The sequence below is a fragment of the Zalophus californianus genome, chromosome 4, assembly GCF_009762305.2.
Source record: "Zalophus californianus isolate mZalCal1 chromosome 4, mZalCal1.pri.v2, whole genome shotgun sequence".
NCBI lineage: Eukaryota > Metazoa > Chordata > Mammalia > Carnivora > Otariidae > Zalophus > Zalophus californianus.
Window position 1 is genome coordinate 21,754,134 of NC_045598.1, and position 13,444 is coordinate 21,767,577.

At 37.4% G+C, this 13,444-nt stretch overlaps 1 protein-coding gene across 18 annotated transcripts in view; it reads left to right on the forward strand.

Annotated features, from left to right (window-relative positions):
- EPB41 (erythrocyte membrane protein band 4.1) overlaps nt 1-13,444 on the forward strand; it is a 195,725-nt gene that overhangs the window by 114,321 nt on the left and 67,960 nt on the right. For all 18 annotated transcript variants that reach the window (XR_004820034.1, XM_027571680.2, XM_027571708.2 and 15 more), the window contains 3 exons: nt 412-487; nt 2,990-3,208; nt 10,994-11,081. Coding sequence is in view for 17 of the 18 variants with exons in the window: in XM_027571680.2 (XP_027427481.1) it covers nt 412-487; nt 2,990-3,208; nt 10,994-11,081 (383 nt within the window). In the remaining variant the exon portion in view is untranslated. The remainder of the gene's footprint in view (nt 1-411; nt 488-2,989; nt 3,209-10,993; nt 11,082-13,444) is intronic.

Genomic DNA, 13,444 nt, shown 5'->3' on the forward strand with positions numbered 1-13,444 from the left:
TAGGCATATGTAATAGACACATTTATGGAAATAGAGCTGGGAGGTGAAAGAATATATATGTTTTATGTTTTGAAAGATATGGTCAAATTGTTCTCCTTAGATATGGTTGTTGTATCAATTTATACTCATATTAACAATAGATAATTGTTTATTTTCCCCACCAATTCTGGATGTTATCAAGCTTTTTATATCAGTTACTTAACACAGAGCTCAAAGAGAAAAAAATCGCTTTCAAACTCTTAAGTGGTTCTAAATAACTTTTTCTTTCTTTAATAAAAATCAAATTTTTTCCACAAAGCATGAGAATATTTAAAAAACCTCAGGAAAAGAAAACTTTGAATATTTTATGTACTTTTAACAATCAGAAACTTAGATATAAGCATACAATTCTTTTTGTGTTTACTTTTACAGGTGTCCCCTGGAATTTCACATTTAATGTAAAGTTTTATCCACCTGACCCAGCACAGTTAACAGAAGATATAACAAGGTAAATAATTGATTAATAGTTAAATATATAATAAGTAATTCTCATTATCATAAGCTCTGGGAATTTTTCTATTTAGGAACTGAAGAAAAATGAAGTGCTTTTAAACTTAGGATGGAAAGCATCTGGCCTCCTCAAGACAGGTTTGCAAATAAGTGAGCCTAGAAGACTCATATATCTGTGACATGCCCAGAGGAAATTGGCAGGGGAATTAACCTTGCTTATCATGAGTACTATGCCAAGGTGTGTATAGGGCATCTATGAACCACATGCCCTCCAAAGGGCAAGACAAAAATATAAGTGATAAAATAGCTCTAGTACTTTCTCTTTTTAATACTGCTTCCCTACCGGGGGGTAGGGGGATGAGTTAGCCTGGTGATGGGTATTAAAGAGGGCACATTCTGCGTGGAGCACTGGGTGTTATGCACAAACAATGAATCATGGAACACTACATCAAAAACTAATGATGTAATGTGTGGTGATTAACATAACAATAAAAAATTATTTAAAAAAATACTGCTGCCCTACCATGTTTTCTGTTATAGGGATTAAAAAAGCTGAAATCTGATTTATTATTATTTCATGCGTGTGTGTGTATGTGTGTGTTATTATTTCTTCTTATCTCTCTTTAAAGTGTATGATTAGGTGCATAATCCTCACGAACTGAATCTTCCTCAGTAATTTTTAAGCCCACTTAGTTTATGAAATAAATCTTGTACCCTTTGAAAACAACTTCCTGATTTTAGGAAAGTGGCCTTTATTGGGTTCTATATAAATACTAATTTAAAAAAAGAAAATGGAAAAGCAGTATCTTAGAATGCTACTGTACATATTTATATCCATAACACCTTGCATGATCCTTATACATAGTAGGTGCTTGGCAATGGAATTGTTGGTTGCTGAGAAAATGCTTTCTAGTTCTGATTTTGCTGTCCACTATCTGACTTCAGACATATATACAGTCTCTGTACCTCAGTTTTCAGATCTCTCAAATAGGGGGATAGCCTAAGTAAACTCTTAAGTCTGATTGTCAAGTACAGTGAAATTTTTAAAAAATTATTCTTTGTCTAGTTAATCCTTAGTACATGCTTGAAGTTGACATGCCATCTCTGCCTGAAAAAAAATTGTTTTTTTATTTCTTTTTCTCAGGTAATATTTGTCTCTTAGAGTTGCTTCTTAGTCGTCTTTCTTCATTGAGGTTATGTATAAAACAAAACAAATCCCTAAAATTCTTTGCTAATTACCTACATTTTAGAGGAGTTTAAGATCCTTGTGATTTGGTTGGCATTCCTCTTTTTTTAAAAAAATATGTAGTGACTAATCATAGTTAGCAGAAGCGGTTGTTGATACCTACATTATTCAACATCTTGTTATGGTCAAACCAAGGATATAATTTGAATCAATACAGGAATTTTCAGTTGCATCATATCTCCCAGCTTTCCTGTTTGGTAAAACAGTCTATATTGGTCAACTCAGCTAGAAAAAGTGCTAAGGAGGTCAGGATCATAGTTGTAAACATGATACTGATAGAGATGAGTGTCTAACATATGTAGGCGCACTCTGTTCTATTGACCAGTTTCAAGCTCAGTTTGAATTCCCAATACTTTAGCACATGGATGGAATCAGTCCTACAATATGATAGTGTGTGGAAGGCTACATGCAGCTTAGCCCATCTTGAAGGGAAAAGAACTGAAACTGTTCATCCCCTGGTAAAAATGTGTCAATAATGTCATTGTTATATATGAAGGACAGTATCTACACGTTTGGCAAAGCAGTATGATAGAAGGAGTCCAGTTTTGGAGCCAAACAACCTTTGTTACTATATGACATTGAGCAAGCTTAGTCTTTGAAGCTGCCTCCCTATCTGTAATCTGGTAATGATACCCACTTCACAAGTTTTTTTGTGAAAATTAGGTGAGATAATTTATATGTATATGGTACTTAATGTACTCAATAAAATATTAATTTCCTTACCTCCTTCAGACTTTTCCCAACTTTACCTCTTTTCTTTCTTTCTTTTTTGTTATTGATATATAATTGACATATACCATTGTATTAATTTCAAGTGTCTAACAGAATAATTTGATATTTGCATGTATTATGAAATGATCACCACAATAAGTCTAGTGCATAACCATCACCATACATAATTACAAAAATGTTTTTCCTGGTGATGAGAACTTTTAAGATCTACTGTCTTAGCAACTTCCTCTTTCTAAGTTGCCTTCCAAACATGAGTCCAACATAGTTACAGGGTTGTTGGGTTTTTTTAATGTTTTACATGGAAAAATTTTAAAACACATGGAAAAGAAAAAATAATAGTATGATGAACAATCATATAACCACTACCTAGATTGAACAATTACTAATATTATTTCATATTTATTTAATCTCTCTTGTTTTTCTCCGTCCTTCCCTCCCTCTCACTCCCCTTTTCTTCCTCTTTCTCTATATTTTGTCTTTGTTGTTGCTGACATGGTAATTTTTTTTCTCTTTTGCCTGTAGATACTATTTATGCCTTCAGCTTCGACAGGACATAGTTACAGGACGTCTGCCCTGTTCCTTTGCAACCTTAGCATTATTAGGTTCTTACACCATCCAGTCCGAGCTGGGAGACTATGACCCAGAACTTCATGGTGCCGATTATGTTAGTGATTTTAAACTGGCCCCAAATCAGACCAAGGAACTTGAAGAGAAGGTCATGGAACTGCATAAGTCATACAGGTAAATGTCTCCAGGTTTTTTCTGTGTTTGTTTTGGAATAAGTTTAAACCGTTGGCCTGGTTTTGATTCAGTGTTTGTTTTAGAGGGGATGTGGTGCTGTAGAGTCAGCTCAAGCCCCTCCACTGTTCGACTTTGAGCAAATCACTTAAGCCCTCTGAACCTCAGTTTTCTCATCAGAATAACAGGTGTTGTGTTGAAGGATGAAAACTAAATGAGGTAATAGATGTAAAGCACTAAGCACTGTGTCTGGCACATAATAGGTGCTCAGTAAATGTTAGCTCTTGTTGCCTTACTTTTTTTTTTCAGATTTTAAACTTATTATGCTGAATTAGGTACTTTAAGATCCTTAAAGCAGGGGTTCTTAGGATCTGTGTACATGGATAGACTCCAGAGGACCCATGAGACCCCTGAGGGAATTTTGAAAAGTCTTTATTGAATTCAATGCTTTTTTGCATGGAAATAATTAGTGATGTTGGAATGTATCATAACAAATTGATCAAAACCAAGGGCATATGGTCAGACTGAACTGGGTTGAGATCTTGGCTCTGCTTGGTCCTGGCCTTGTGACCTTGAGTTATTCACTTAACCTCTCTGAGCCTCAGGTTCCTTATATGTCTGATGGAACTTATTTCCTCAGAGGAAATAGGGTGATGGATGGGATTAGAAAAGGTATTATGTGGAAAAACTTTTTTTTTAAGATTTTATTTATTTATTTGTCCGAGAGAGAGAGAGAACGAGCACAAGCAGGGGGAGTGGCAGGCAGAGGGAGAAGCAGACTCCCCACTGAGCGAGGAGCCCGATGTGGGACTCCGTCCTAGGACCCTGGAATCATGACCTCAGCCGAAGGCAGATACTTAACTGAGTGAGCCACCCAGGCATCCCTGTGGAAAAACTTAATACAGTGTCTTACACATTGTCAAAATTCAGTAAATGTTAGCTAATATTAAAGTGCCAGAATAATTTGTGTTTCTTCCTACTATACATCCCATGGTTATTTGAGGGACTTGCTAACACTGCATTTTACAGGCTACCTTAGCTTATTAACGTGAATATCTGATGTTGGTCTTGAGTTAGTAGTACCCTGAGTTATGTTAGTCTGAATTAGGAGAATCCAGATATCTTCTAAATCAGATATTTAAAAAATTTATAAATATGTGAAACAATGTCACTTTTTTTTTTTACTACATTTTGGGAAAATATTGTTATTTTTCACACAAAAAAGTTATGAACGTTAAAATATGAGCTTATTATTATTTAAAGATTTAATAAGTGTTTAAAAATCTTCTTAGTTTTAATTTCTAATGTAGTGAGTATTGATAGATATAACCCATGTAAAGAAAAGCTCTTTGGAGACCTCAATAATTGTTAAGAGAGGGAAGGGATCCTAAGGTCAAAAAGTTTGAGAACCACTGAGCTAGGCAGTGGGAAGCATGGGCTCTGGAATCAGCCTGTTGTACTTTGAATTCAGACTCCATTCCTTATTAACTTTTTGACTCTTAGTAAATGACTTAAGCTCTCTAAGCTTCAGTTTTCTCATCTGAAAAATAAGCATAATGATATGAATTTTGTGATTGTTAAAAATGTGAAGCGCATTGCATGATGACTAGTAGTATATAGTGAGAGTATTTGCTAGGATAATAATTCTTAACGCCATTTTACAAGTGATGGATGTGAATCTGGGTTTAGAGAACTACTTTTTGGAACTTAACAGAATTTAAACCCAAATAAGTGAAATGATCTCAAAAGACAGGTGGATATGGTCCAGTTGATGTTCTTTTAGATATATGGGTAGAAATTAAGCAATAATGGATCTCCATGACTAGAAAATGTAGAGGTCTGACATCTTGGAATTTACTTGCTCCTTTTTGGAAAGATTGGCACCATTTACAAACAGAAAGCCTAATGGAAAATTTAATTATGTCCAAAATTAATTTCCAGAGAAACTTCTACTGAGGCAGAAGCATTTTACTATGCATTGAAAAGTACAAGCAAATACCACCCTGTTCTCAGATAAATAGAAGACCGCCTACTTACATGGAACCCTTAGTTAGTGGCCCTTTGCCCAGATAGACTTTGAAGTTATAATTAACACTGTAAATTTATACTAGCAAATCAAGATTGCTTTAAAATTAATTGCCCTCCATTGATGGGTAGTAGGAAAGTATGTAAACTTGTCAGTTGTCCCCCACTTAATTATTTGAAATCTCAGTCCTTAATTAGGGGATGTAACAAACATTATTAAGAGGCTGTCACATACCGTTGGAACTCACTGAATGGCTTTGTATCCAGACCCCACTTGCTCAAAATAAATACAGAGAAACTTTGTTTTAACTTCTCTTTTTAATGAGCAAGAGTTAACCAGTGCCAGAACTCTCTGGTTAGATACTTTTGTAAGCTTTCAAGTAGTAAATTATTGGGTGATACTGAATAAATTCTTAATGGCTTAGAGGTATCTAACGTCTTCCTAGCTAGTTTATTATACTTCAAGAGTCTTTGAAAATCTAGGAGAAACCCTGATCTTTTAAAAGTTTAAGTTGAAAATAATTTGAATTTAATTTGTGGTATTAAATTTGTAAAATACATGTGTTGTATTTACATGTACAGTTCTGTGGGTAGTGGGAATATGAGAGATTTTCTCTCCCCCCCACCATGTGCTTATACAATGAATGTATGATTTTATAATCAGAAAAAGCTTCCTGAAAGAATTTTGTTTTGCTATTAGGTAGGGGAGAGCAAGATAGTCATCCATGCAGAGAGGCAGTCTGGCTGGGGATATTGGGTCTAAGCAGGGTGGTGGGAGTATTCATGGGTAGGGGGCCAGCCTGGTGTGAGGAGTCAGAGCTCAAGCAGTACAAAGAGGGTAGTCATGTATGGGCCTGTGGTGGTAGTTATCAGAGGCAGAGCAGATTGAGAAGGGCATCCATGTGGGGGTAAGGCCTGCATCGGGTGGAGGCATTCGCATGGAGTGGTACCTGATACAGGGTGTTGAAGCCTGAGCAGGGTGAAGAACATGTCCATGAAAGGGATAGTCTAATACCAGGAGTCAGAACCTGAGTGAGGTAAGGAGGGCATCCCTGGGTGGGGAGCAGCCCCACATGGGGGAAGTTCAGAGTCCAGTCAAGGTGAGGAAGGTATCCATGTAGGGGAGGAGTCACTGGCAGCGGTGAGAGATTGGTTATATACAAGGTGTTGATCAAATTAGTCAATATATTGATGATGATGGGAGTCAGGTTTTTTACTGTCAGTAGAGGAAGATTCACATTATGAAGAGGGAGAAACCCTGTGGTATTGCATTGAAACTGGAGGTTTCAATGCTAACTCATGATTCCCAATGATAGGTAGCTAGGTAGATAGCTAGCTAGCTAGATAGGCAGATGTGTAAATAGGCACACACACATACATACATGCATGCATACTAACATACTATAACTCTACATTGTTTGAGAAAGGAGTGCTCAAAAAATGACAGAAATGATCAGAAGGATACAGAATCCAGCTTGGAGAGGCTCCTACTGACCAAATCTGGGCCAATTTAAGCACTAAAATAAATAAGGACAATTGATTATATTGCATTGAATGAAATGAAATCTGTGAGTCCATACCGATATAAATGAGTAAATTGGAAATTTGATAAGGAATAGGATATTCAGAAGGTTTCAAAATACATTCCCACAGGGATGCCTGGGGGGCTCAGTCGGTTAAGCATCTGCCTTCAGCTCAGGTCATGATCCCAGGGTCCTGGGATCAAGTCCCGCATCGGGTTCCCTGCTCTGTGGGGAGTCTGCTTCTCCCTCTGTCTGCTGCTCCCCCTGCTTGTGCTCTCCCACTCTTTCTCTCTGACAAATAAATAAACAAAATCTTAAAAAAAATACATTCCAACAAAATGGTTATTAATTACAAAGAGATAAATAGGAATTTCACAGAAGAGAAGCCTGGCAGACATCAGTGATCAAAACGAACATCATCCATGAAGGGACATATTGAACACGGAGCCACTTCTGTGCTATTCCTGTCAAAGATGCAAAACCTGAATCAGTTCATGGAGAAACATCAGACCCAAATTGAGGTGCATTCTATAGAATAAATGGCCTGTAATTATCAAAAGGTCAAGATTATGAAAGTCAGGGCGCCTGGGTGGCTCAGTCGGTTAAGCGACTGCCTTCGGCTCAGGTCATGATCCTGGAGTCCCAGGATCGAGTCCCACATTGGGCTCCCTGCTCAGCGGGGAGTCTGCTTCTCCCTCTGACCCTCTTCCCTCTCATGCTCTCTATCTCTCATTCTCTCTCTCTCAAATAAATAAATAAAATCTTAAAAAAAAAAAAGATTATGAAAGTCAAAGGAAGATTAAGGAACTGTTCCAGACCGAAGAAGACCAGAGACATGAACTAAATGAAACTCATGATGCTAACTAAACTGGGCCTTTCTACTGTACAGAACATTTTTAAAAAAACTGGCCAAACTTGAGTGGGGTCTGAGGATTAGGTAGCAGTAATGTATTAATAATTATTCCCTGCTTTTGATGGTTGCATAGAGGTTATATAGGAGAATGTCCTTGTTCGTAGGAATTACACATTTTCAAGTGTTTTGGGAGTGATGGGTCATCTGGTTGACAGTTTGCTCTCAGGTAGTTGAGGAAAAAATGATTGGCATTGTAGCTAACTTCTAAGTTTAAGCATGTTTCAATAATCAGCCAAACTTCAAATATAAGTATTATTTTCAACTAACAAGAAAATTCATAGTTTTAAAAGTTAAAGATCTCTTCTTACTACCTGCCCTTAATACAGTTTTATCTATCTATGTATCTATCTATCTTTTTTAAAAATATATAGTTATTTAATTAATCTCCACCCAGCGTGGGCCTTGAACTCACAACCCCAAGATCAAGAGTCGCGTACTCTTCCAACTGAGCCAGTCAGGTGCTCCTGCCCTTAATTCAATTTTATTTTTATTTTTTATTTTTTTTTAAAGATTTTATTTATTTATTTGAGAGAGAGAGAAACAGCATGAGAGGGGAAAGGGTCAGAGGGAGAAGCAGGCTCCCCGCTGAGCCGGGAGCCCGATGTGGGACTCGATCCCAGGACTCCGGGATCATGACCTGAGCCGAAAGCAGTCGCCTAACCAACTGAGCCACCCAGGCGCCCCCTTAATACAATTTTAAAGCATGCTTACTTAGAGAAGCATTTAAATACATAGTTTGAAACTTAAATCTGTATTTAAATTGACCCCATTAACGTCCCTTAGAGTTGGAGGAGTAACTAGAAAAGATTTTATCACAATTGCCTCATTTAATGTTTTAAAATGTGTCTTCAAGTTCAGGTGATCAAAATTTTTCTCTTTTATAATTGTGTATAGATGTTCCACTGTACTATCATCAGAAACTGAAAGTTACAGGGGTGCCTGGGTGGCTCAGTCAGTTGAATGGGTGACCCTTGATTTCGGCTCAGATCATGATCTTGGGATCGTGGGATTAGTCCCGGTGTCGGCTCCGCACTCAGTAGTGAACCTGTTTGGGATTCTCTCCTCTCCTTCTGCCCCTCCCCCACTGCTCACACATTCTCTCTCTCAAATAAATAAATCTTAAAAAAATTTTAAAAAAGAAACCTAAAGTTGCAATAATAATAAACATATTTTGCAGAGCAGTTTCACAACCATTATCTCATTTTTATCCTACATAGTCACATTCATTCATTCAGCAAACAAAAAGGTCATTGCCTATCCTAGTCTCTGGAATTAGGTATTATCATGGATCTTACTTTATAATTAAGGGATTGAGGGAGACACCAGGTCACCACTCTTAGGTGCAGGAGGCATGATTCCAGCGTGAGTAATGTGACTTGAAGTCCAGTCTAAAGCCTGCCGCCTTAAGAGTCACAACTGCGCATGACTATGTGATCCCTCAGGGCCTTATTTCTTCATCAGCAAAATCAAAGTGTTGGATTCTGTAATCTTCAAGCTCCATTCCACCATCAAAATCCTAAAATTGAAGCCATTGATAATAGTAACAACAACAAAAACTAAAATGATTGGGAGTAACCTTAACTAGAAAAGTATATAACTTTATATGGAAAAAAAACCCTATAAAACTTTCCTGAGATGCTTTATTTTTTATTTTTTAAAAGATTTTATTTATCTATTTGACAGAGAGAGACACAGCGAGAGAGGGAACACAAGCAGGGGGAGTGGGAGAGGGAGAAGCAGGCTTCCCACAGAGCAGGGAGCCTGATGCGGGGCTCCACCCCAGGATCCTGGGATCATGACCTGAGCCGAAGGCAGATACCCAACGACTGAGCCACCCAGGCACCCCACCTGAGATGCTTTAAAAAAAGATTTTATTTATTTGAAAGAGAGAGAGAAAGAAGGGGCATTAAAAAAAAAGATTTTATTTATTTGAAAGAAGGGGCAGAGGCAGAGAATCCCAAGCTGACTCCACGCTGAGTGCAGAACCCAACACAGGGCTCGATCCCACGACCATGAGATCATGACCTGAGCTGAAACCAAGAAAAGGTGGCTCCATCCACTGAGCCACCCAGGCACCCCATTCCTGAGATGTTTTTAGTGACTAGAATCACAGACTTGCATATGTATTTTCCCATTCTCCTTTTGTGTGTGTGTGTGTTCAATTTTAGATCTACTAAATAGAACTCAGGTGTGATGATTAGTGCTTGTAGGAAAAAAAGTTTATTTGGGGAGGCTGAGTCATTAACAAATCTGCAGACTATGTCCTGAGATTTTGGTGGTTGTTCCAAGGAACCCTTTGTTCTTTTTAATGAAAGTAAAGACAGATGGGTTTAGAAGAGACTTTCTTCTGTTAAATGAATAGGCCACTCCTGCTTTGTTTAGTTTAAGGCAGTCCTCTGGGAAACAGGCATGTATACCGTTTTTCTTTGGGGGTGTGGCAGCATTATTGTTAGTATGAAGTTATATTTGATTGGCCTGAATTGTGCAGCGCTAGGAGTGATATCTTTTTCTTCAGAGCTCAACATAACAGCTCATGAGTGGGGAAAGTTACAAAGGAGAAGGAAAGATCATCACAGTGAGCATTTAGACAGTGAGACTGATTGTTTTCAAACAAATCTAATTCATTATATGCCTAGTAATGAAGACATCTTAATAACAGAGAAAGCAGCCCCATTATCTACATGCTTCTATTAACCAATTTATTTTGTTTAGATTAGTGGGCAGGACACCATCTGTTACCAGAAAATTTCTTTTCATCAAGCTTGCTCCCATTAAGTCTCCAGTTAAGTAACTTCAGCTGCCCTCCTGTTTCATTTCCATAATAATTCAGGAGTATGGAAAGAAAAAGGCAGCTAAGAGGATATTGTAAATTGTACCATGCCCTCAGAGGATTTAATTTGGTCACCTCCTTGGCAAGAAAAACTAGTAGGAGGAGTTTGTGTGTGTTAGAGAAAAAGGCTGAGAGGAGAGGGAGGGTAGAGCTGATGGTGGTGCGGCAGCTATAAGGAAATTGTTTAGCAGGATATTTTTTAAAACCTTTTTTTCCTAATAGTTTTTTGGTGACTTTGTTTTTCTCCAAGATCTCTTTTTACTAAGACATATATCAATGATTTAGACACAGGTAGTGATAAGAATCCTTTTCCCTAATATTTTACTTTCAGGACTATGAAATATATCCATATCCATATTGGTGTGTGTGTGTGTGTGTGTATACATATATACAATATATATATTGTGTGTTTATATAAAGTGCAACTAATATACAAATGTTATTATTGTAGAAGATGGCACTATGATGCTGAACTTCTAATTTTTATTTTGCCAAAGGTCCATGACTCCAGCTCAAGCTGACCTGGAATTTCTTGAGAATGCCAAAAAGTTGTCTATGTATGGTGTTGACCTTCATAAAGCAAAGGTAATGAATGATATCTTTGGCCTTTATTAATATACATGTATCAGAACTGGGTCATATAATACTTGTTGCCAACTTTTATCTGGGGTATTGTAAAACATTCAAAAGAGATTGTTCTTGTTAGAATTTTAAGTGTTTAATTTGAATTGCCCCTTTGCAGTTCCACTGTCAGAATGAAATTTCACATTGAAGCCCCTGTAAGGATCAAAGATATTTCACCTAGAGTGGAAGAAGTGATATTTTCCTAAAATGCAGATGCATTTGAAACTATAAAGTGGCAGCAAGGCATGTTTCACAACCAGCATCACCTACATCAGAGTCACTGGGGCATTTATTAGATATGCAGATTCTCAAGATCCTCCCAGATTTACTGAATTACTTTGGACAAGACACCAGAGCTCTAACTTGAATGAACATGTAAATTACTCTCACTCACACCTGAATATGAAAACCATTGGCCTAAGGTAGTGGTTCTCAAAGTGTGGTCTCCTAATCAGCGTTTAGCATCATCCAGGAATTTGTTAGAAATGCACATTTCAGGCCCCATCCCAGACTTAACTGAATCAGAATTGCTGCAGGTGGAGCCCAGCAATCTGATTTCACAAGCTCTCCAGGTGATTCTAATGCACATGGGATGAACCACAGTGGCTCATTTGGAAACTACTGGGTCAGGGAATTGGAAACTTAAGCTTTAATCCTAGTTCTGCCTAATACAACCTAACAGGATAAACTTAAGGGAAGTTGCTTGACTTCTCTCATCTTCACCTACTGAAGTGTTTGGGGGTGGCAAGGGTGTGTGTGAGGAGTTTGTGAGGGAATGGGCTCAAGGGATGATGTGAGGTTCATTTAGAGGAACTTAACTAGGGTGTATGATGAGGGGACTCAAAATCATGTCCAGTGAGAAAGCAAAGGAATAGGGATACTTAGCCCCTAGAAGAGAAAGTTTAGGGAAGACATAAAGCCTGTCTTTGTGTATTTGAAGGATTGTTGTGTGAAACAGAGATTTTACTATGGCTCCAGGTATAAAGCTAGAGCTAGTCAAATGGAAATTACAGGGAAATACCATTCAGCATAGTTTGACAAATTGCAGAACAGTCAGAGCTTTACTAAGATGCAATGGGCCCCTAGCTACCATAGTAATTATTTCATGCCTATAGCATGAAAGGTCCTTTTAGTCCAGTCACACACCAGATGTTTGAATGTCCTTTTTTCTAAATTCCCACCAAGCGATTATTCCACCTGGAATAGCTCCGTGACAGAATGCTCACTACCTTCTATTCCAGGATAGGTAGAATAATTGCTTGGTAGGAATTTAGAAAAAAGGACATTCAAACATCTGTTGTGGGATTGGACTAACAAACTTTCATGCTTCTCCCACTCTGAATAGCTGATATCTGAAGATTCTTCCTTCTTTAGATTCTGTTAAATCTAATAAAATTTCATTGCATGTTAGTGGTTTTTCGTAAAATGTTGCTCTGGATTGTTTTGGCCTGGGTGCTTTTGTGAATCTCTAAAGTAGATGATAGAAAGATCAGACCAGAAATTGTTTGGTTTTGCTTCTCAGTTCCTGCTGTAGGCTGATGTCGATGCAGTAATTATCAGGAATAGATGAAGAAGTCAAGCAGCATATTCCTTTCCCAAATGTTGTAAAGCAAATTGTTTCTCCAAAACATATAATTAAGAGAGAAATAAAGCCACAGGTTTTAAGAATTTAAGAGGGCATCTTCTGGGAAATTCTGAGTTATATAGTCATTGAGTTAGAGCTGTTAATAATTTTTACCTCTCAGTTGTGTTTGTACATAACATATAGGCACTAACATGTTTCTCTATGCTCAATTTGGGAAAAGGAATAGTCAAGAAACATTTAACTGTGTTTTGATTACCTATCTAGTCATTGGTAGAGATTTACTCAGGTGAAATTTATTTTCCTTATTTGCAGACACAGATTAATATTATATATTTAATTTTTAAAAATTACTAAGGAGGCATAGAAATGTGGCTTTATCTTGCTGTTCCTTCTTAACTTTGGGATAATATTTATAATTTAATATACTTAACATCAATAATTACAAGAGTCTGAGATTCTCTCATACTGAGTTTATACAGGAATAGAGTCAGCTCCTTTACTTATGAATTTTGGATGAATGACCACATTATCATAAAAAAATATAATGGTGCATGTGTATTTGGTAGTAGACATACTCCTCAGCCCTAGCCTCCAGAAGTCATGTGGTCTACAGACTTAAACCTACGTGTATAGGACATAGGTAGCTGCTATTAGCCACCATAGTAATTATTTACTGATTATGATAGTGACAGATTTGAATATTTAGAATGAGAACATGAATGTTTACCCTAGAATTTTC